The 23,912-nt window shown below is 30.6% G+C and overlaps 2 protein-coding genes and 1 long non-coding RNA gene across 3 annotated transcripts in view; 1 reads left to right on the forward strand and 2 right to left on the reverse strand.

Moving 5' to 3' along the window:
• LOC111717175 (nuclear hormone receptor FTZ-F1 beta) overlaps positions 1 to 5,296 on the forward strand; it is a gene marked incomplete at its 5' end in the record, with an annotated part of 6,415 nt that extends 1,119 nt beyond the window's left edge. Inside the window, 8 exon segments of the mRNA XM_023492685.1 lie at positions 870 to 972; positions 1,536 to 1,595; positions 2,156 to 2,361; positions 2,561 to 2,795; positions 3,248 to 3,342; positions 3,989 to 4,137; positions 4,273 to 4,300; positions 5,197 to 5,296. Coding sequence (XP_023348453.1) covers positions 870 to 972; positions 1,536 to 1,595; positions 2,156 to 2,361; positions 2,561 to 2,795; positions 3,248 to 3,342; positions 3,989 to 4,137; positions 4,273 to 4,300; positions 5,197 to 5,296 — 976 coding nt within the window.
• Positions 5,297 to 10,231: 4,935 nt separating this feature from the next.
• LOC111717180 (uncharacterized) lies at positions 10,232 to 14,407 on the reverse strand. The gene is made up of 4 exons (XR_002768702.1): positions 14,316 to 14,407; positions 10,973 to 11,037; positions 10,606 to 10,657; positions 10,232 to 10,261 (listed from the first exon to the last, which is right to left on the reverse strand). It is a non-coding gene; the product is annotated as an uncharacterized LOC111717180 (long non-coding RNA).
• A 730-nt stretch (positions 14,408 to 15,137) lies between these two features.
• On the reverse strand, positions 15,138 to 21,451 carry LOC111717170 (nucleoside diphosphate-linked moiety X motif 19). The gene is made up of 11 exons (XM_023492680.1): positions 21,195 to 21,451; positions 18,950 to 19,001; positions 17,819 to 17,911; positions 17,492 to 17,555; positions 17,281 to 17,353; positions 16,991 to 17,054; positions 16,788 to 16,853; positions 16,299 to 16,374; positions 15,805 to 15,856; positions 15,633 to 15,693; positions 15,138 to 15,287 (listed from the first exon to the last, which is right to left on the reverse strand). Exons 1-11 carry the CDS (start codon positions 21,278 to 21,280, stop codon positions 15,153 to 15,155), a joined length of 822 nt encoding a protein of 273 aa, XP_023348448.1. The 5' UTR covers positions 21,281 to 21,451; the 3' UTR covers positions 15,138 to 15,152.
• Positions 21,452 to 23,912: the final 2,461 nt, after the last annotated feature.

Below are 23,912 nucleotides of genomic sequence, written 5' to 3' on the forward strand. Positions count from 1 at the left end.
CATTAGCATGTAGGTCAGTCTTTAGTACATTAGCATGTAGGTCAGTCTTTAGTACATTAGCATGTAGGTCAGTCTTTATTACATTAGCATGTAGGTCAGTCTTTAGTCAATTTTAATTATTTTTAATAATAACATGAACCTTCTTTTAACAAGATTGTTCGCTCAGCATTTGTTTTCAATTTATTCTTTAATTTTCAATTATTTTTATTTCTTTATTCATTTTTTTTTTAAACTGATAAACAATCATTCTACATTTTGATTGATTTAACAACATTGTTTTTTCAAGATATTTGTTTGTTCAGAATAAATATCTGCTTTTATAAAAATATAAAAATGTCCGACATATTGTCTAGGGTAGCCTGAAAAAACTAAAACAAAAACGAGTTTTTAAAAATAAAATAATAAAAGTATAACAAAATTCGCAGAATCCAGATCCTTTAATAATAGAAAGAAATAATTATTATTTTGGAAAACAAAAAAATTCCAAATACAAAAAAATGAAGAAAAAAAATATTTTAATTAGATTTGAAAAATGTTTTCAATTAAATTTGAGGAATGTTTTTAATTAAGATTTGAGAAATGTTTTTAATTAGATTTGAGAAATGTTTTTAACTATATTTGAGAAATGTTTTTAATTTGATTTGAGAAATGTTTTAAATTAGATTTGAGAAATATTTTTAATTAGATTTGAGAAATGTTTTTAATTAGATTTGAGAAATGTTTTTAATTAGATTTGAGAAATGTTTTTAATTAAGATTTGAGAAATGTTTTTAATTTGATTTGAGAAATGTTTTTAATTAGATTTGAGAAATGTTTTAATTAGATTTGAGAAATGTTTTTAATTAGATTTGAGAAATGTTTTTAATTAGATTTGAGAAATGTTTAAAAACTGGGATGAAACTGGAAGCAATTAGAGAAGACCGTACTAGAGGAGGGAGAAGCACTTACCAGTGTTCATACACCTTACCACAGGTATTTCCTACACACTTTCACACAACTTTGGAGATATTGAACGAAATTATAAAATGTCGTCTTGACAATTTTTCAAATAGTTTTTTACTGCTATACCTAAATCTCAGAAATTGTAAAAATAAATGAATAGCCATGAAATACAAATAGATTCTATTTGATTCTATTTAAAAACTAAATATCTGCAGAATTCCATTTTTAGTAGTTTAAGAAGACGACATTTTATAAATTCTTTTGATATATCCAAAGTTTTAGGTTAAACTGTACTTACTTTACCAGCAAACAGAAACTTAAATATAATAAACAAACTTTAATCCCAGCAAACAGAAACCGAAAGTTTATTTATTGTAAACATTAATCCCAGCAAACAGAAATTTGAGTTTAACACAAATACCAGAAGTAAGTTTAACAAGAAGTTTTAAAAGAACTTAAAATTTAATGAAGAGGTACAAAAAAGTAGAAAACTTCTAGAAACGCTGACTTTTTTAGATTTTCCTGATAATTTTGGAGGCCCTTTAGATTTTTAAAGAATGTTTATAAAGTTTGTTTACACCTTCTTGTTCTAGAGTGGTGTGTCAAGTCCAGATTCTAAACCAAGTATCCCTGTGGTACCAAACCTTCTCCAGGTATAGCATCGAAGACGACGATATAGCATCGAAGACGACGCTGTAAAGGGTTAATGCAAAAATGGCGACAAAGTTTGTTGAGACTATCTTTATACCTTATTTTAATGCAAGGGTGACATTTTACAGTTATGTGCATAAAGCCTCAAAATCAACTCCCAAACATTAATTTTTCCAAATAAAACATGTTTTCATCTGGGTGTTTTTATCAAAAATGTCATTATTTAGTTCAGATTTAGTTTTTGTGGTTTTTTCTTAATGACCATTGCATATTGGTAGTTCTAAGAGTTAAGAGCCTAGAGGCCACGCCATGATTTCTAAAATTGAGACTAAATAATGCTTGAGCCTTCAGGTATGCTAGAACTAAATGTTCTTAAGAGTTAAGTCTATTTTAAAACAAGACTAAGGGATTCAGCCTCCAGACTAAGCTTTAAATTTCAATTGGAACCAATCATGTTTAATTCGCGACTCAAATTTGAGACATGGCTCAAATTCTTCAAATTTGGTCTCTGGGTTGGTAGATTGCTATTGGTAATTTCCAAACTATCTCTATTAAAATCTAGGAGATCATGAATGTTGAACATCTTTGGTTTGGTACCCAGCTTTCTCACCGGGGTAAAGACGGATCAGTACAGAGGATCTGTAGGAACTCCAAACCAAACCTGACCGGGACACTAAACCCTTTGGAGGAGAGCCCGATGGAGCAAAGGCTGTTAGGCGCAGGGAGCAGGGAGGAGTTGCAATCTATAGGGGAGCAGCAATATCACAGGTTATTTACACAATTAAATCAAGTAGTTTAGCAAAAGCAAGAGAGACTAGAGATGATCATGAATATCCAATGATCATAATCTAAACGTGTTACATCACAAATTTAGGGTATATTTATAATTTTTTCCAAAAATCATAGTTTGTCAACATTTTATAGGTTAGGCAAAATTTTCATAGTTATTTGTAAGTTTGTATTTTAGAACTGGTTTGAACCTTGTTAGCAGTACAGCAGAACGGCGAAGCTTGGCTGCAACTGACAAGGGCGGAAGACTGGAAGAACACTTCCATGGCGGATTGGAGGAGCCTCGAGGCGGAGTTGGTTTGACCAGAATGGCAGAGCCTCGTGGCGGAGTTGGTACGACTGGAATGCCGGATCAACTTCTTTACCAGCTGGTTAAATGGTGTAAAAGTCTTCCCTTGTTCAAGAACATTTTGGTAAGTTTTTGATTGATTGATTGATTAATTGATAAAAATATTGATGGATTGGTTAACTGTCTTGATTTTATTAATTGATTATTAATTTACAGTTTGATCTTTATGTCTGAGTGTATTGACTGATTGATTGTTTCATTTGACTCATTTAATTGATTGACTGATAATTGACAGACTGATCTTTTTCTCTGACTGTTACGGCTGATTAATTGTTTGATTTGCCTGATTCAATTGATTTACTGATAATTGACAGATTGATCTTTTATTTCTGACTGTAACGGCTGATTAATTGATTGATTTTCCTGATTCAATTGATTGACTGATAATTGACAGATTGATCTTTTATTTCTGACCGTAACGGCTGATTGATTGATTGATTTTCCTAATTCAATTGATTGACTGATAATTGACAGATTGCTCTTTTTCTCTGACTGTAACGGCTGATTAATTTGTAGATAGATGATCAAATATCCCTGCTGATCAACGCATGGTGTGAGCTCCTTGTTCTGTCAGCCTGCTATCGATCAATCAATACCCCGGGAGTTATTTGGTATCCTCTTAAATTAATTTTTTGTTAGACTTTTATTAATTTATTTGAACTATTTTATAAGTTAAAATTTATCATTACAAAATTTATATCTTAAAATTTCATAACGTTATTTTTTTACCATTCTTTATTTTAATCATTGCTTACAGGCATTTATTCCAGCCTTATTTTTCCATTGAAAAAAAAAATGCAAATTAACCAATTTAAAATGTTATAAAAATAAGTTTTTACTAACTAATTGTTTTGGATAAGAAAAAAATTCCAAAAAAACCCAATTTTTTTACCAAGTTACATTTTCATACTTTCATACATTCGAAACTTTATTTCCAAAATATTTTATGATTAAAGCTGCTGAAAGAGATATTCCCGCGAGAAATTAGATATTTTGAAAACTTCTAAGTAATTTCATGTGACACTCCATTCGAAAATGTGACATGACTTATTCGCACAAGCTCCCTTTATACCTTTGTTTGAGTTAAAGGGATGAAAATATTCTTGTGTTTCTCTCTGAAAATTATTATTTGTAAATCTGCTCTGATATTAATTGGAATTGTGTCAACAGTCCCTTTAACGGAAATACAAAGTGTTCCTGTTGGGTAGGAGAGACACCTAGCGGGGATATTTCCAACTAACTTTTTCTCGTGTGCAGGGTGTCTAATGAGGTAAGCTTGAGCCTGCTGGAGGCCAAGGACAAGAAGCTGGATAAATGGGTCGAGAAGATGCTCAACTTTACAGATCAGCTAAGACGGTATCTATCTATCTATCTATCTATCTATCTATCTATCTATCTATCTATCTATCTATCTATCTATCTATCTATCTATCTATCTATCTATCTATCTATCTATCTATCTATCTATCTATCTATCTATCTATCTATCNTATTAAATTACAAACTGAATATAGCAAAATAAAATTATTGATATTTTTCAGGTGATATTCAGCAGTGGTGCAGAGAGAGGCATTCTGGAGTTTCTAAAATTTCTGTAATTCGACAAAAGTTCTTTCTAGAGGGGCATGAATTATTTTTTAATTGCTGCCATGAATTTCGTAAAAATTGGACATCTCTAAAACAATGACAGTTCCCCCCCAACTATGTCTGCTTTATAAGTTTAAAGGCAAAAACGTAAACGATTTAACTACGATATTTCTTACAAACCCCCAAACTTAAAAAAAGAGATAAAAAAGCGGCCATTTTGAAAATTTAACAGAAAAGCAGAATGTGATATTCTCCAATGTAGATGTAGTTTCTAAATGTCTGATAGTTTGAAATGTCTGAATCACAAAGGTACCCTGAAAACCCTTGTATGATTTATCTTCAAAAAATTGGTAATGTTCAACTGTGGATGAGAGAAACAATAGAAGCTAGAAAAACGACGGAAAATGTTGAAAGGGCACCGTTGTGAATCAGGCATGACTTACACTAAAAGGACGTACAGTACCTTTTGAAGTAATTGATTTAAGTGACATGGTGGAAAAAAGAATGAATGAAATGATAGAATTGAACTGTACTGTACTGTACTTTACTGTACTGTACTGTACTATACTGTACTGTACTGTACTGTTCTGTTCTGTACTGTACTGTGCGTTACGGTACTGTACGGTACTGTACAGTACTGTACTCTGTACTGGTGAATAAAAAAGTCTTTCTGATTAAAAATAAAGTATTTATAAATGATTTATATTCAATCGAAATTAAAGATAACAAATTTTTATTCTTAGCTTTCCCCCCGTAGTAAGACGAGGGGAGGAAGCCAATCACAACATTATCTCTTCCGAGCCACATTCTCCTAATTTTCTCGTCCGAGCAACATCAGCATATGATGTGGTGATTTATTTTCTAAATGATATTTCAAGGATGAGTATTAGGAAGTGGCTTGCAGGAGAATATGAGGAATATGTGGCTCGGATGAAAAACTATTGTGGCAGGGTAGGCTTCGAGCCCTCGCAAGGCTAAATTAATTATTTTTTTGACCAAGTGTAAATAATATATAAAGTCAATAAAAGCATATAAAATACATATAATATATATTTTAATATGATTTTTTATCATTCCTCAATAAAGAATTTATCTGTTCTCGTAGATTTATCTGTTAAAAAAATATATATTTTTGTATATATGAATTTAATAAATTGTTACTTGTGAATATGATAAAAAAATATTTAAGACTTATATCTCTCTTTAAATGTAGCTAGATAAAGATCTACTTACAGAACTGAAAACTTTAGAATAGTGGAATTTGAGATTAATGCTTGATCCTCTCTTTTTCTTAATATCGAGACTAACCTAATCTTGTACTTGTATCCTGAAAAGTGTATAAAATTCAACCAATCAGAGTCGCGCATATGAAGCCAATAAATTTGAAATTTTGCGCGCCATTTAAGATTATATACAGAAACGGGAGGAACTCTTTAATTTAGAAAAACTGGTTTTTGATTTTTCTCAACTATATCCAAGAAAGAACGGTTTAAGAAGAAAATCAAGTGTGTCCATTGGATACTCAGATTAAGTAATCGGGATTAAGGATATCTCATTCTAAAATTTTCAGTTTTGTTCCGTCAGTGGCATTTTTTCTTCCTTAATTAGCAAACGATTAAAAAAAAAAAAAATTGAGGCGGGTTCTTCGAATGTTTTTCGTGCAATCATAAACCATTGCTGGGCCTGAGTTTTATAGTTTATAGATACAGCTGTAAACTTTTAAATATTTCTTAGAATAATCTTAGAAATATTATTTAAAAAATAAACTTAGTCTTCAGATCAATTAATTTTGTAGTTAAAAGACTCATTCTTTGTGGGTAAACCTGTAGATTTTAAATATATTTGTATATAAGCTTTCTGATGGATTGATTCCGTTTGAAAGATGTTGAATTGTTTACTTTGGACCATTTACATTGAACAAATCAAAGCAGTTCAAATTTCACTATAATGTAAATTTGTAAATTTCATTAACTTTGTTCTTCGAAATAGACTCTACGCCATTTCAAGTGATTCGAAATAGACTCTACGGTCAATTACAAAAAATGGATAAATGAATGAATGAATGAATGATGAATGAATGAATAATGAATGAATGAATGATAAATGAATGAATTGTGGAAGACGATGCCTGGCCGCGTTAAACAAGTTCCACAGGATTCAACAGAATGAGATAGAACGGATACGGGGCACAGTACTGAAAAACATCTACACGTGTGATCTCGATATAAACTATTATTCTGAACCCTCTAGTAATAAGTTATAAGAAATATATACACTGAAAGTTATTTATGCGTTTTCATTAGAGTCTGACTCACGTCCTCTATAGAATGAACAAATGAATGAATAAATAAATAAATGAATAAAACTTGCGCTAAAAATAGTTTTAATGACAAAAAATTTAGTCTGAACACATTCGTTTGTAAAACAAAACAATTTTATTTTAGAAAACTTGTTAGGTAATTTTTATTCGAGATTAATTTCATAAAACATATATATATAAATATTCTATCTATGTAAACATGTAAAAATAAGATACATTATATTTACTATACGGTACATGTGTTTAAATTTTTTTGGTATTTAATTATTATGCAAACATTTTAATGTAAGAATTATTAAAGATAAATATAAATATGTAAAAATATATCAAGATTTATGTCTCTTCATGGTGATAAAAAACAGTGAAAGCCAGTTAAATGAGTCCTTCCCATTCATTGCATTAACTTTCAAGGGCGTATACAGAAATAAATGTAGGGGGGGGGGGCAAGATGTGCGCGAAGCGCAAAATTCGAACTGTAAATTCATAACACTTGGCTTCTTGGATATCAGGCATAAGTATAAGATACTTAAAAGGCACACATACAGTCCAAATAATTACCTTCTAAGCATTGTTTCTAAAAAATCGACAGTTTTATTATACTTTTATAGGTATATTTAGTATTTAAACTAGAGATAGTAAAAGACATTTTTGAAAATAAAAACTTAACTTAAACTTAAATTCTATGAGTACAATTGCTGCAATCTAAGAATGAATGATAACTCAAGGCTTATAAATAACAGTATTTGATTCATGATAATTATTAATCAGCAATTCACAGATACCAGTCACAACGGCAACTTTTAACAGACTCACATCACTACTAAATAAGACTAGCATATAATGTAAAGTGTGTGAGCTGTACAAATGTATGCAGACTGTGTGTTCTCTGAACCCAACTAAACTCTGTGTACTCTGTGAACTTAAAAGTTAAAATTAGGTTAGGTTGGTTAGGTTAACTTGGTTACAGCATGAGCACTGCACTGTAATTATATATATTTTAAAATTTTGATTTTTTATAATAATCATGAAAAGCAAACTTATTTTTTTTGTGTTCTTCACTCTTCAGTTAAGATTTGAAAAGTGTGAAAGGCTTGCAGAATTCTAGGGGGGGCACTGCCCCCCATCCCCCCCCTGTATACGCCCTTGTTAACTTTAAACATTTTATATAAATCTGTCAACATCTAGTTAATATGTTCTGAATAAAAAGAATTTATATGTTTGCAAAAAGTATGGATGGCAATATACCGGCTCAGTCCAGTACAGTACACTGATGTATATTAGAGATTCAAGATCTGGATTTCAGGGTATGGTTCAAGGCTTCATATTTTCTTCTTTTGTTGCTCTATCCGCCTTAAACAAATCAATTAAACATAATATTCTAGAAAATACTTAAATGATCAGATGCTAAACAGTAATTATGCATCCTTAACTAAGTTTTTATTGTGTACTGCAGTAATTTGCAGTACACTAACCGAAGAAATAATGAGGTTTAGATAGGTCTCCAATCTCAACAATAATCAATAGTATACCATGTGAAGTCAGGTACTCCCTTTAATCCAAAGAGAATATAGTATATATGTTAGAGTGGAATTTACTAGAAAAAAGTGTAAAACGGCTTTAGGCTGCTTCGTTGAAGCCAAATCGCACGATTAATAAATCCTGCCAGGTGGATTTACCCTAGATTATCTACCCTAGATCGTACGATTAGTTGGGTTTGGCTCAAATTATGAGAGAGAGAGAGAGATAGATAGATAAATAGATAGATAGATGAAAACATAAATAGAAAGAAATAAGATGAAGAATAAAAAATAAAAAAAAATAAAAAATGTAAAAAAATGATAAAATCGAAAAAAGGTTCATTTTTTGTAAAAATGAAATTTTATTATAAAAAATTCAAAAATAAAAAAAAAATATTTTTACGAAAATATTGATATTTTATTTCTAAAAAGTGTTTTTTAGAAAATATTATTTTNCACTTTACAAACGATGATTTTCCGTTATAACTATAAATCAAATGATGTTTTTTATTCACCTAATTCATTATAAAGTTTATTTAACAGCTTTAAAAAATTCGAAATTGAAATGGATAGTCTAGGGAACATACTGTATTAATGTACTCGACTGCATAAAATTTGTGAACATTTACATGATTTGTACACTTTGAACTCCCTTTCAGGCTGAAAGGGACTGAAAAAATTCATACCGAGAGATTTACTAAATACCCCTCTAATATATATTCTATTCTCTATGCTTTAATCTCTTAAAGTTTTAAAGAACAGTTTCAGAAAACACACAAAAAAATATTAACTGGTTTTCACCGAATTTATGTTTACGGATTTTTGAAAAGGTTCCGGAATTCCGGATCATTTCCGGAAGAACCCTACTTGTTACCTGCAGATTTTCCAATTCTTTGTCAATCCTAGTGAGAAATTTCTCTGCTCCCTCCTAAGTGTGTTGCCAAAATAAATATTAAAGTGACTGTAAGAAAAGCTCTTGGTAAGGAACCGCCATATCTCATGCGTCAAATCTGTGTACTGCAGTGGGAGGAGATCAAAACAAAGAATTCAGGGGCAACGCATCATTAATGAGGGAAAAAGGGCCCAAGGGGTGGAATAAAAATATATTGCTATTGTATTTTCCATATTGACCAGAAAGCCAAAAATCATATGTATTCCCTCTAACTTGATATAATAACTTGTTTTTTTTTGTTGAACTGTAATATCACATCAGAGCTTTAGTCCTTTGCCTTCAACTTCTGTGGGGGCACTGGGTTTGTTTACATTCCTCCCACATTGTACAGTACACAATTTGCGTGTATCTGAGTTGGGCGTTCCTGTATATAGTTCCTTGCATTTAGGTAAAGATAGCAATGCCTGATTTACAACAGTACTCTTAAAAGCTTTGTCTGATACAGTTAAATTATACATTAATGTTTTTTGTCTATTTTGACTTGAGGTTTCTCCGCAAAAGTAATTTGTGAATTTCTTGCTTAAAAGAAGCAAAGGAAAAAGTATCAGAATTAAACTTTTTCCGAGTCATGAAGACGATATTATTTTCCCATTTTGATCAGATTAAGGTAGGGTACTGTTGAGAATCGGGCAATTCTCTTAGAATGTCAAGTCTCTTAAAATTACGCATTAAGGTTAAAAACAAAGAGAATAGAATATATATTAGAGTGGAATTTACTAGAAAAAAGTGTAAAACGGCCATTTTGTTGTATTGTTTCCATACTGCAGGTGTACTTCACATATAACCTTTTGGGCCCTGGAATATCATTTTAGTTCTACAAATATGTTCCAACTGATGTTCGTCAATAGTTTTCTTTGTTCATTTTTAACCAACCAATTTTACTCANAAAGTTTATTTAACAGCCTTCAAAAAATTATAAATTGAAATGGATGGTCTACTGCATATAGTTCGTGAATATTTACATGATTTGTACACTTTGAACTCCCTTTCAGTTTAAAGGGACTGAAAAAATTCATACCAAGGGATTCTCTAAATTCCCATTTAATACATATTTTATTCTCTTTGCCCACATCTTATTTGGTTAAAAAAGAGATTGATTTTGTTTTAAAGTTGTTTGAAAACACTCTTCCCTGGTTCCTGGCTAGAGCCAAGTCCTAAAAATATATCGATTGTTTGTTAAAAAATAAAAATATAGAGATAGTTAAAATTCTGCACAAAAAAAAATGAAACGTTATGTTGAGATTATTTCACTAGTTTTAATATCAAAGCATAAACTTTATAATACAGTTATCAAATTAACAATTTCACAAATTAACAATTTAATAATGTAACAATATCAAGCAACATATAGTTAACAAGTAACTGTCGGGAAAAAATGAATTAGATGCAGGTGGACTTAAAAGCAAGAACTGTTTTAGCTATTAAGAAAATCCATGAGGAGGGGGCTGAAAAAGCGCCCCCCCCCACCAACCAGGATAGGGTTGATAGTGTGGTTTACCTTAGTGTTAAATTTTCCAGTCCAATCATCCTTTTCTTGTTTGTGGCAAAATCTAGAAAATAATATATTTCTTGTTTGTGGCAAAATCTAGAAAATGATATATTCCTTGTTTACCATAAAATCTAGAAAATTAATAATATATTCCTTGTTTGTGACAAAATCTTTAAAATAACATATTCCTTGTTTAAAACAAAATCTAGAAAAGAATATAAGAAAATAATTCAGTTTGATAAAAAATGTTCAGAAAAAACCTATGGTTTTAAAAGTAGCAAAGAAGATATCTTAAAAAGATGTAAATTTATCCTAGTTTCACGCATATTTTCCCAAGATGATTGTTTTTAACACACTGTATGTTAATTTTTTTTACCTTTTTTGCTCTTCTTCGCAATGACTGCAGTCATCTTTCTCAAATTGAAACCGGAACTGGTTTAGCTAGCAACCGGAAATAGAAATAACGTTAAATATAAACTACAAAGTATAATCCTATTATAGCCTACCTTATTATACAATATAAACAACAAAGTATAAACCTATTATAGCCTACCTTATTAGACAATATGAACAACAAAGTATAAACCTATTATAGCCTACCTTATTAGACAATATAAACAACAAAGTATAATCCTATTATAGCCTACCTAATTATACAATATGAACAACAAAGTATAATCCTATTATAGCCTACCTTATTATACAATATAAACTACAAAGTATAATCCTATTATAGCCTACCTTATTAGATAATATAAACTACAAAGTATAATCCTATTATAGCCTACCTTATTAGACAATATAAACTACAAAGTATAATCCTATTATAGCCTACCTTATTAGATAATATAAACTACAAAGTATAATCCTATTATAGCCTACCTTATTAGACAATATAAACTCGGAGTCTAAAACTTAAATAAGTAGTAAACCAAGTTTATCCAACTTAATATATTTCAATATTAATTATAAAAAAGGTGAATTTCATAAAAAAGTTGCCAAATTAAATATATTCTTTTTTGAGTATTTTTTATTATTGACTCGAGTCTTAATTGTTGATGATAATAAAAAATAAGTACACAGAAAAAGTTTCTACTGGACTACAACAAAATGCAAACATCCATAATATAAATAAATGTGCTACATGAATTCCACGTACTACATAAATTCCACGTGCTACATGAATTCCACGTACTACATCAATTCCACGTTCTACATAAATTCCACGTACTACATGAATACCACGTGCTACATAAAGGTCACGTGCTACATGAAGTCCACATACTACATGAAGTCCACATACTACATGAATTCCACGTGCTACATGAATTCCACATGCTACATGAATTCCACGTGCTACATGAATACCACGTGCTACATAAATGTCACGTACTACATGAAGTCCACATGCTACATAAATTCCAAGTGCTACATGAATTTCACATGCTACATGAATTCCAAGTGCTACATTAATTCCACGTGCTACATGAATTCCATGTGCTACACGAATTCCACGTGCTACAAGAATTCCACGTGCTACATGAATTCCCAGTGCTACACGAATTCAACGTGCTTTATTAATACCACGTGCTACATGAATTCCACGTCCTACATGAAGTCCATATGCTACATGAATTCCAAGTGCTACATGAATTTCACATGCTACATGAATTCCACGTGCTACATGAATTCCACGTGCTACATGAATTCCACGTGCTACATGAATTCCAAGTGGTACATGAATTCCATGTGCTACATGAATTCCACGTGCTACATGAATTCCACGTGCTACATAAATTCCACGTCCTACATGAAGTTGTCTTAACGACGAATAACTGTCACAATATAAACCTATCTTAAGGGACTAAAGACAAAATTTCAATTGAATCTCCATTAAACAAAAAACAACAACTTGGCAAAACCAATTCACAACAGTACCCAATTGAGAAAATTATGAAAATTAAACACTTTTCAACATAGAAAAATGAAAATATCTCTGTCATTTATAAGATAATGATTAATCTAAAAATGTATTGTCACTTGAAATTACAATGACAGTCTCTTGTTGAGAAACAAGAATTAAAAATAACAAGTTTTCGAAATAATACATTTTAATCTTAAAGTCAAAGGTTTCAGAGGTACCCATGTGAATCAGGCATTACCCTCGTTGCCTGGAGGGTCACTGAAAGTTATACTTACAGTTCGTTTAAGACGCTAAGAAAGAAAACTAGAAATAAAATAAAATTCTGAAAACAAATGTTTATTTTCTAAAAAAATAATAACTATATTATTGCACAAGGAACTATACATCTAATATTTCCCGAATGTACAGGGTGTCCCACGAAACTTGACAGTAAAAAGACAACTTGAAGATCGTCTTTGATCTTTGAAATAAATTGCGGCATTCGTTCGTCAACCTATTTTTACCTGTATGATTCTTGAAACAATAATCAGAAAAATCTCCTGGTTCAAAAATTTCCAAAATGTGGTCTGCCTTTTTTAATGTGCTCAGATTTCAATCTTAACAAAATTCTTCAAATCTACGGCAATATTGAAAGCACAAAAAATCAGACCACCTTTTGAAAATTCCAGAACTAGGGGATTTTTTTCGATTATCATCTCTAAAACGTTACTTCTAAATTTTGGTTTCAAGATGAATGCCGCAAATTAATTTTAAAATCAAAGACGACCATAATAACTTGTCTCCTATTGTAAAGTTTGGTGGGACATTTTGTATCTTCTTACTAACTGCCCACAGATACAGATGAGAATTTAATCTACTCTCCAGACCAGGTTTTGGTCTAAATATTTAGATTTAACATTTTTTCAACCAGAAATGGTGTGATGTATTAATTACTGTCGATATATATATTTTTTTTAAATAAAATGAATAATCAGTCCCCCCCCCACCCTTCTTTTGAGGCAAAAATTATAATTCTAAATTCCAGATCCGTTTCTCTCACAAGATTTTGGCCTCCATGGAAAAATGAAATATATGCAAAAAGCCCATTTAAGTTTCTCCCATGGTCAGATTTAGAAAAAGAGCTTTCAAAATATCTATAAATCATCTTACAATCTTGATAAACAGATTTGGTAATTTGTTTAGTAAATGCTCCTGCTAGGTTTTAAGTATTTTCTACAAAATCGACCAATATTTGTTAAGATTATGGCCTTTTCAGGCTAAAAATAGGAAAAACAATTTTTATCTTTGCCTCTTATTCAAAAACCCATAAAGATAGATGCTGATCAAAGTGGTGAATTTGTTTATCATGGCTTTAAGGTTTTTTTTACAAACGTTTTGAAAGTTTTAGCACTAAAGCTGACCGTGGGAGAAGCTGAAATGGGCTTTTTGTAAATATTTCTGTATGTGCACAGAGCTAAATAACCTACAAACCAGGCTAATTTTTGCTCTTGCTTTTATTTTTCTTGGATGTACGTACACGTTAGATTTAGTTCTCAATGTGAATTAATCAATATTTGGTCAAGGAAAAACAAAAAATGATCAGATTTTTTTGTACAATTTGATAAATCCAAAAGACCTAAAATTTGAGAACAGTAGAAAAATAGTAAAACAGCAACCAAAAACTGTAAAAAAAGAATGGTTCTCTCAAAACATTACGCCTACAACTTTTTAAACTAATCTTACTTATAGAAACCAGTAAACTATAGATTGTACAGTATACACTATGTGTACATGACTATGTACTGAAGGAACCTACCTGGAAGTGTTTGTACTCTAATGGATTCACGTGACCATGTGCGGGTGTACAGTTGACAGCAGGAACACAGTCATATGTATCCTTTAGTACAAGATCAGTACAGTATAGTACAAAACAGTAAAGTACAATACAGTACAGTACAAGATTTCTGAACGGACCAGAGAAGGAATGATTTATTGTTTTGTCGGAAAATTGATGGGTTTTCTTTAAGATTAACTTTACGATTTCTGAATGGACCAGAGAAGGAATGAATTTAAAATATTTTAAGATACAAAGGATCCCATTTCAGGCATCCCTGTCTCGCTCTTAGATAAATATGTAAAAGTGTCCATGGTTGTGAATTGGTGAGTTACATGAATTACATGAACATTCCCTTTTTATGGAATAAATAAATTTCCTTGAATAAGTTTAATTGTTTTACACTGGTGTCTCCAATATAGTTGGGCTGGTCCGGATACCTGGAAACAAAAAAATATTATAAATTCATCAAATCAATAATTTACCAAAAGTTTCATATTTCTAGAGGTAGAAGAGATAAATTTACACTGAATCTTCAGGTATAAGAGATATATTTACATGGAATCTTCAGGTAGAAGAGATATATTTACATTGAATCTCCAGGTAGAAGAGATATATTTACATTGAATCTCCAGGTAGAAGAGATATATCTTACAGTTCGTTTAAGACGCTAAGAAAGAAAACTAGAAATAAAATAANTGGGGGTAAAGTATTCCTTTAACCCTGTATTCCTGGGGGGTAAAGTATTCCTTTAACCCTGTATACCTGGGGGGTAAAGTATTCCTTTAACCCTGTATACCTGGGGGGTAAAGTATTCCTTTAACCCTGTATACCTGGGGGGTAAAGTATTTCTTTAACCCTGTATACCTGGGGTGGAGCTAACCAAAGTTGTCTAGAATAAAACTGATGAAGAATGGTTCCAGGATAAGTCCAGTCCAACGCAGATATTTCAGCCTTCATCCATTTTTGTATTTCCAAATGTTTAAAGGAATTATGACGTTATTTCTAGTGACATTCTATTATTTATGTCTAATTAAACCTGAAGTTGAGCAAGTATAGAAATATATCATTGCTTTGCATTTTAAAGAGGGTTAAATTATCATCAATTTTCAGCCAGAAAATCAAGGATATCTCATTTCTCCTGAATAAGGATTAGGTTGTGGATCGGAATATAAAAATAAAGTGTGTCACTTCAAATTACAAACACAGTCAAAACAATAATACTAAGAACAGACAGAGGAAGAAGCATATTTAAATATTTAAGAATTTTGTTTAATCAACACAAAAAATGTAAATTTCCTTGTCCAGGACAGTCTCTGGTTTGCTCCCAATGTTGCAGAGGTAGAACAGAGTGTCAAATCTCAAATAAGAACATTCTTATTTTTTTTTATTTTTTAGGTTTTTAGTTTCTGTTTTAAATTTGTTATAAAATATTTTAAGAAATGAATTTACTTTAAAAAGTATTAATTACCTTCTGTTTCCCTGCTCATGAAGATCTGTCGGAGTTAACCAATCACTCCATTCTTAACAAAAAATAACATCCCTATTTACCAAATGACGTAATTCACTGTTTATAGAGATCTGTCAGAGTTAACCAACCACTCCATTCTTAACAACAATAACATCCCTATTTACCAAATGACGTAATTCACTGTTTATAGAGATCTGTCAGTTAACCAACCACTCCATTCTTAACAAAAATAACATCCCTAGAAGTCTAGGATTCCTTAGTCGTAGCCGGAGATCTTAATGTTGATGGTTAAACCTTGAAATGCTGTCAAGTTCATGTTAGCTTACAGCAGGCACTTTGTTCAGGCTCATATAATGGGTTTCCAAACAGAATTCCGTCGCGCGGAATTGTGCAAACGGAATTGCTTAGAACTGTGCCCATAAGTGCAAAAAATGTTAAAATATGGTTAAAACAATTAGGTTGATAAATTAATAGCAGAGTATTAATATTAGAACCTGTTAGAGACCAAAGATCTGGGATTAAGTCCAACTCTTGATATAACTTCAGCAGTTCACTGGGGTCATTGTGTACCTTTTATAAACAATTAACTGTACACTTTGACTTATGTTCACTAAGCACTGTACTTGAAACAGTGAACAGTCAGCTCATGCGGTAATATTGAAGTTATGAAACTTACAACAAACAATAAACTCAGATTCTTTAAAGATAATAATTGATTCTAGTTAAAAAGGCAGAAACAAGTTTTAAGTAATACAAATTTAGGCATTTAAAATATTGTATAATATATTAAGAATTGTTTTAACATTATAAAATCATTATCTAAAACACAGTTATGTTGATCTTTCTATTATTTTGTGTATGGTAGAAAATTTTCATTTTTTTTCAATGTTAACAATATTATTTTTTAATTAAGATCAAATTTAGTTAATTTTACACAAACCAAGAAATTTATTTATTTATTTTATTTTATTTATTTATTCTACCTTTTTCCTAAGAGCTTCCAACTCCATTTCCTCACTGAAGGTATAAGCACTTGCTAGATCTCCTTCCTAGAACATAAATTCATTTTCAAAATAATAACCATGACAACAATAATAATGGCAATGACAATGTTAACAATAACGATAAACCTAAAAAAAACAATGCCCAACTGTTTCTGCAATGACATTTTGATGTATTCATTAACCTTGTTTTTGTCCATGTAAAGCAGGATGCCAGATTCCTCAAAGGTTTCTCGGATAGCGGTCAGTCTATAAACATATTATTAAATTGTCTGTTAACATTAGATTTATGGTGTATTCTATGACCTAAACACTAAATCTCCACAAATATGTTCTTCATGACCTAATATGTACTCTATGACCTACAATAAATCCCTCCAAATATGTACTCTATGACCTGAATGCTATAAATCTTAAAATATTTATTTCATAACTGAAGACATCTTCATTTGTACTTTATAATGTACTCTTTCACCTGAAAGCTATATCCCTCCGAACGGCCTCCTTTGAATCCTCTGAACTCATTAACAAAGGCCGGTCAGGTTTATCTTAATGATAGATTGATAAATTTCATTTTAAAACTAATCAACAGTAGTCGATTAGTTGAGTAATTGTTAAATCTATTTTATAAAAGGTCTCTGCAAAACATTTTCCTTTGACAAATATATACCCCTAAATTATATTACCAAGAACAAGCTCCTCTAAATCATCTTGAGACCTTCCTTTTCTCTGGAAATAGTTCATCCAATCCTAAATACATAATAATTCTACATTTAATCTATCAATTAATCAAGAAAGCAATCAATCAAGAAAGCAATCAATCAAGAAAGCAATCAATCAAGAAAGTAATCAATCAAGAAAGCAATCAATCAAGAAAGCAATCAATCAGGAAAGTAATCAATCAAGAAAACAATCAATCAAGAAAGCAATCAATCAAGAAAGCAATCAATCAATAAAGCAATCATCAAATAAAGCAGTCAGTCAATAAGTCAATAAAAAATCAATGCTTTTACCTGGCTAAGATCTTCTTTGGACAGAACTCCACCAGGAAACACATAAGCACTTGGCATGAATTTGCTTTTGCTACTGCGCCGCAGCATCAAGACCTGAACAAATATTGTCTTCCATGTAGATAAAAAAATCTGGGAACTCTAAACTTACACAAAAAATCCAAGATTTTACGCAAAAAAATCTCATAACTCTAAATTTACAAAACAAAGGGAACTCTGAATTTACGCAAGAAAATCCGGTAATTGTGAATTTACACATACTATTTTTTCTACATTCAATATTCTTAAAGTGTATTCCTATATTTCTTTTCCGATTTATATTTAAGAATAATGGATCTCATGAACCATTCAATTAGGTACTATATTAAACCTTTACTCAGTGATGAAGAAATGTTAGTTTTACGTTACCCCTGGATAGTTTACATGTAAAAACTATGTTAGCAAGTAAATGTATTTACTCCTATATTTGAAGCAAGGTCTGCATTGCAGTTCAATTATACAACTATGCCATAAATAAAGTTTTCTAAAGAAATTTTTTTTTCTATTAAAATTTGCTAATGATTGTTTTGCAAATAGAATAAATCCTTATGATATGAGATTCTTAAAGAAACAATTGAAATGATGCCAGAAAGCTGTAAAAAAGGAAGACGACTTTTGGACTCAAGTTATGATTTTAAATAGTTAGAAGAACTAGAAGTACATTGGCTTTAAGTGAACTGTCAGCATAATTTCAAGTGACCCTCCATTAAAGATGCCAATGTCCAATTTGCAAAAATTCCTTTGATTGCAACATTATCTGATCAATAACGAAAAGTTTTTCTAGGTTTGAAAAGTTTTTAAATTCTGACAATTCCTAAGTGTATTCCTACAGTAAAAATGTGCATGTCATTTTTGTAGAGAAACCACAATAGAAAATAGTCAGTTTTCAAAATGATAAACATTGAGATCTAATCAAAGCTTTTAAGGGTATTTTTGTGAATTAGGCATGGCCATATCTGCATAGAGGGTTAATTTTAATTACGTTTACAGTCCCTTTAACATTTCAATATTTAAACTACGTTTACAGTCCCTTTAACATTTCAATATTTAAACTACATTTACAATCCCTTTAACATTTTAATATTTTTAAAATACCTGGTAATCAAATATAGTGCTCCAGTCAGGAGAATCCTGTACAGGTAAAACACTGAAATTACAATGTTTAGATAGAAATTTTAAAAATTTATTTAAAATTAGAAAATTATCAATACTTTTGTTCTAGAGATTGATGTGATAGTAATGGGTTGGGGGGTGAAGCTGAAATTATATCCTTTAGTCTAACTAATTATTTAGACACAATTAGACACTATCTCTCTTCTCTCTGGTATATCTCAACACATGAAGAGTTAAAATATATTTTTGTTAAATTTTCATTATATGATTACACTCGCATAGCTAGCGTGTAGGCTTATTGGACAGGATCAAATTCTTGGTTACAACTTGTTCTTCTTTCTTCTCTAGTTCATCTTGTACTGAATGTTTAATGCATGAACCCTGATTTCAGGGCAAGCATAGTAAATTATAATTCACAAGATAAACATGCATAGATTTAAACTGAATGATAAATTGATAATTTGATACATCATTCAATTAAAAGTTCTTGTTTTGGGACATAATCATCCCTTAGCCAACCAGACCATGTAGGTAGGAAACAGATAGGATTCTAAGCACTTTAACAAAGAAAACCCATATAGCTGAGTAAAAAGTAGAGAATGAAAGGAGAAAAGCTTAAAATGCTTAAAAGGTAAAATAGAAGTATGTAGACAAGGATTTTGGAATATCAGGAAAAAACCAAGGATATGTTAAAAAAGGATAGATAAAAAGTATATTAGGACGAGATTGGGGGGGAGTAGGATTGGAACAGAGAAATAATTCTTTTAATTTACATTTTTATTTCTGTAACCATACATGATTGTCGATTTGTACATGATAAAAGTGTTTATGAAACAATAATATATATTTATATCATCAGTTTTTGTTTGCTAATTGTTATTTGTCATGTAAAAAGTCAACAATAATATAAAACATTTCTTTAAAATTTTATGTATGTGAAATCCCAAACTATGAGGATCCCAAACGACTATAAACCAATGTTGGGATTGGACGAATTGGGATTAGAATAAGGATTAGGAAGTTGGAATGAATTAGATAGGGACCAATTGGGAGTAGGTAAAATAGGTTGGAAATTGGAATGGATATCAACTGAAGAGGGAGTTGGGATTGGGATTCAATGAATGTTAATATAATAAAAGGGTTGGTGAATTGGGAGTTAGAATAATTGGTAAGATTGAGTAGGAATAGATGTATTTTGGGAACCACTGTATTGGAAGAGAATAAGCTGTATATAGAGTTTAGAATAAAGATACAGACAGAATAAAATATAAAGTTTAGAATACAGATACAGACAGAATAAAATATAAAGTTTAGAATACAGATACAGACAGAATAAAATATAAAGTTTAGAATACAGATACAGACAGAATAAAATATGTGTGTGTAAAACTATAAGATAATAATGAATTGGTGGATAAAAATGTTAATTAGGGGTGAAGACGACATTTTGGAAGGAATTAGCGGATTATTGTTAAGTTAGAATAAGAGAGAGAAAAGAGTATAAAATTATCATTAGAATCATTCAATAGCCCGCATATATCATATATCTATATTTATGAAGTATTAATCTCTGTTTGTCTGTTTGTTTGGGGATGTCCGATCATAACTCATGAGCCCCTGCCTCAAATTTGATTGGGGAACTCGGAAGAACCATGGAAATGATTTTAATGGAAATGGTCTTAACTTAAATTACCTTGTGAAGGTCAGTGGCATGTCAAAATTAAAGAATTTCTCCTCAAAATTTTTTGATTGTCAAAATATTTTGGAAATCCCTTGATAAAAGTAATCTACTATTTTTTTGTGTGGAACATAGGCAACTAAACACATCAATTTTTAAGACTGGGTCAACTTTAAAGTGTAGCAACGCCTTGGCGTTTTGATTTCATACACACTTATACCTTTAGATAGCCTTAACTTTAAAGCAATTTTTATAGCTTCAGTTTTCAAGTAATAATCAGCAAAATTCTTTAAGATTTTAAATTGAGAGCTTGCAGTTAACCTTTGGATCAAGCTGTGACTAGAGAACTACAATTAGTTATAATAAAATATTCATATATAGAGTTTATTAATTCACCATTTGGCTCAGGAGAAGAATTATTCTCAGGGTAATAACAGGTATGGAGGCTCAGCAAACTCTCTTGGGTAAGTGACATCTATGATTTCTAAGGGGTTTCAAGCCAAACTCCTTTTATACACCCGACTGTCTTGATCCTTTATAAAATGATACCTTTGCACAACACTGAGTGTACGGGGTGTATGAGCAGTAAGTATGAGTGAGGCAGCTTCCCTCCAAATCTTCTTCATCCCTCCCATCTTCTATGTACGCTATGTAAAATTTGAATTCTTCTATGTACGCTATGTACAGGTTGAATTCTTCTATGCACGCTATGTGAAATTGTTGGAACTTAATAACTCTTTAATTTTTGTAGTTTTACACTGGGCAATTATTTTCAAGCATTCTATCTGAAATTTTTGAAATAATCAATTTATTGTGAAATAGATGACAGAGGCTTATTGGTGGTAATTACCCCCCACTCCCCTAAAATCTTGAGGGTAATTACTGCACCTTAGACTCTTGGGGATATAAATAATAAATATCCCCGTCTAAAAACTTGATCTCCAATCTCCATGTCCATGGTTACCAAAAGAGGAAAAATAAAAACGAATTTTTTGGGGCTTCCAGCAGATAATTTAGCTCAATCCACTTAAACAAAGTAACACAGATAAATTTGACCAACTAATTGATTAATTAATGCAGAGGCGTATTCAAGGAGGCCGGGGACTAAGGGGACCTCTTGGATCAGTGAAATCTATAGTTCCAGCAGGGGTTTTCGGGGCCCAAATAGAGTCAGATCATGGGACAACATTAAAACTTTTTTTTAATATTTGAAATTGCGTCTCCCTAAGAACGGTTTATAGATCACATAATACAACAAATTCAATTTTTAAATATATTGGGTCTGTCCTAGAAAACATATCAATTTTTTACATGACCACTTTTTTCCAGAAAATTATTATTATTTAAAGGCTAGGTTAGGTTAAGTCAATTTCTGGGCCGAGCACTGCGGCTACAACAGGCTAGGGGCCCGGGCGCTGCGGCTTCATGACCAATTATATCCAAGTGGTATATATGAGATCCACCTATATTTCTTTTCCGATTTATATTTAAGAATAATGGATCTCATGAACCATTCAATTAGGTACTATATTAAACCTTTACTCAGTGATGAAGAAAAAAAAACAATTTCTATGAATTTATATTTGCAAAATGTTTTAATAAAATATCTATAATTTCTTAATATTCCAATTGTGATTAATATAATATTTGTATTTTATTATGTATAAATATATATATTTATATATAAATCACTACGTGAAACTATATGCACTTTATAGCCTTGAAGCAGACTAAGGCAGGAAACTGAGAAGTGACAGAAACAAGTATGTTTATAATACTTGAAAGGTTATTCTGAACATCTGCGTACATTTCTTGGGGATACTGCAATTTTTACTTTATTTCCATAAAACTCTTAATTTTTAAATAATTAATTATGAAAAAAGAAAAATTTTATCTGATATTTTAATAGAAGAATGTAATTTAGAAAAAAATTTTATTATTGTCCAAAAAAATAATAAACTGGCAGTTCGACAAGATTTAAAAAAGGGTTTACTCAAAACTGATGCACTATCATTTGAACTACGTGCTTCATAGAATACTGTTTCTTCAATAAAAAAATTGAAGATTGTGAATTAGATTGGAACAATCTATAATTTCTATTGTACAATATGGAATTGCAGTATTTGGTTTGGCAAACTCAAATTAGTAAATGTTTAAAATTAAAGTTCACAAAATACACAAATTTAAAGTTTCATTAGCAAATTTTACCTGTTCTGTTTAAACGTAAACCTATTTTTGAGATGTAAATTCATAATGTCGACAAACCCGTAGTTCAGGAAATTCTTAGTTTGGTTGAGAAAGTGGTGGATTCTCATTTGAACTACTGCCGTTTGAACTGGTACTTTTGAACTATTGTTCGTTTGAACTATTGTTCATTTGAACTACTGACATGACGTCATATCCTGTAGTTTAAATCAACGCATTTCTTGGTCATTTGAACTATTTTTCTACCCCAATTAAGTTTTAAAATGTTTTTTTTTAATCTTCATAAAGTTATATTCATGACAATTAATTAGATAAACATTACACAGAATGAACATAAAAATAGTTCAAATGAACATGAAAATAGTTCAAATGAAATAGTTCAAATGAAAAAAAAAAATAGTTTAAATGGACCGTGTAAAACTATAAGATAATAATGAATTGGTGGATACAAATGGACAAAAAGAATAGGTTAGGTTAGGTTAGGTTAGGTTAGGTAAAAAATAGTTCAAATTAAACTATTTTTTTGTTCATTTGAACTATTTTTTTGTTCGTTTGAACTATTTTTTTTGTCCATTTGAACTATTTTTATGTTCATTTGAACTATTTTTTTGTTCATTTGAACTATTTTTTTATTTATTTGAACTATTTTTTTTTTCATTTAAACTATTTTTTTTTCATTTGAACTATTTTTATGTTCACTTGAACTATTTTTTGTTTATTTCATTAATAATTTAATAGTTCAAATAAAAATAGTTCAAATGAACTAAAAAATAGTTCAAATGAGCAATAGTTCAAATGAACAATAGTTCAAACGGCAGTAGTCCAAATGAGATAGCATTGAGAAAGTACAACTTTGACGAGGTTTTGTGAATTTTTGAGAAAGCTATAAAACATGTCTGCTACCTTCTGTCTGTGTACACTTTTGAATCAGCCATAAATCCGCAAATTACAAAACGCATGGAAATTCTCGAAGTTTTTAAGCCCTTTTTATTAATTATTTCGTTATCCATTGTCTCTGAATTATTTAAGTGTTTTGGCCGACTGTAAAACATTTATAGTTAA

Source organism: Eurytemora carolleeae, unplaced genomic scaffold (assembly GCF_000591075.1).
Source record: "Eurytemora carolleeae unplaced genomic scaffold, Eaff_2.0 scaffold1515, whole genome shotgun sequence".
Lineage (NCBI taxonomy): Eukaryota > Metazoa > Arthropoda > Copepoda > Calanoida > Temoridae > Eurytemora > Eurytemora carolleeae.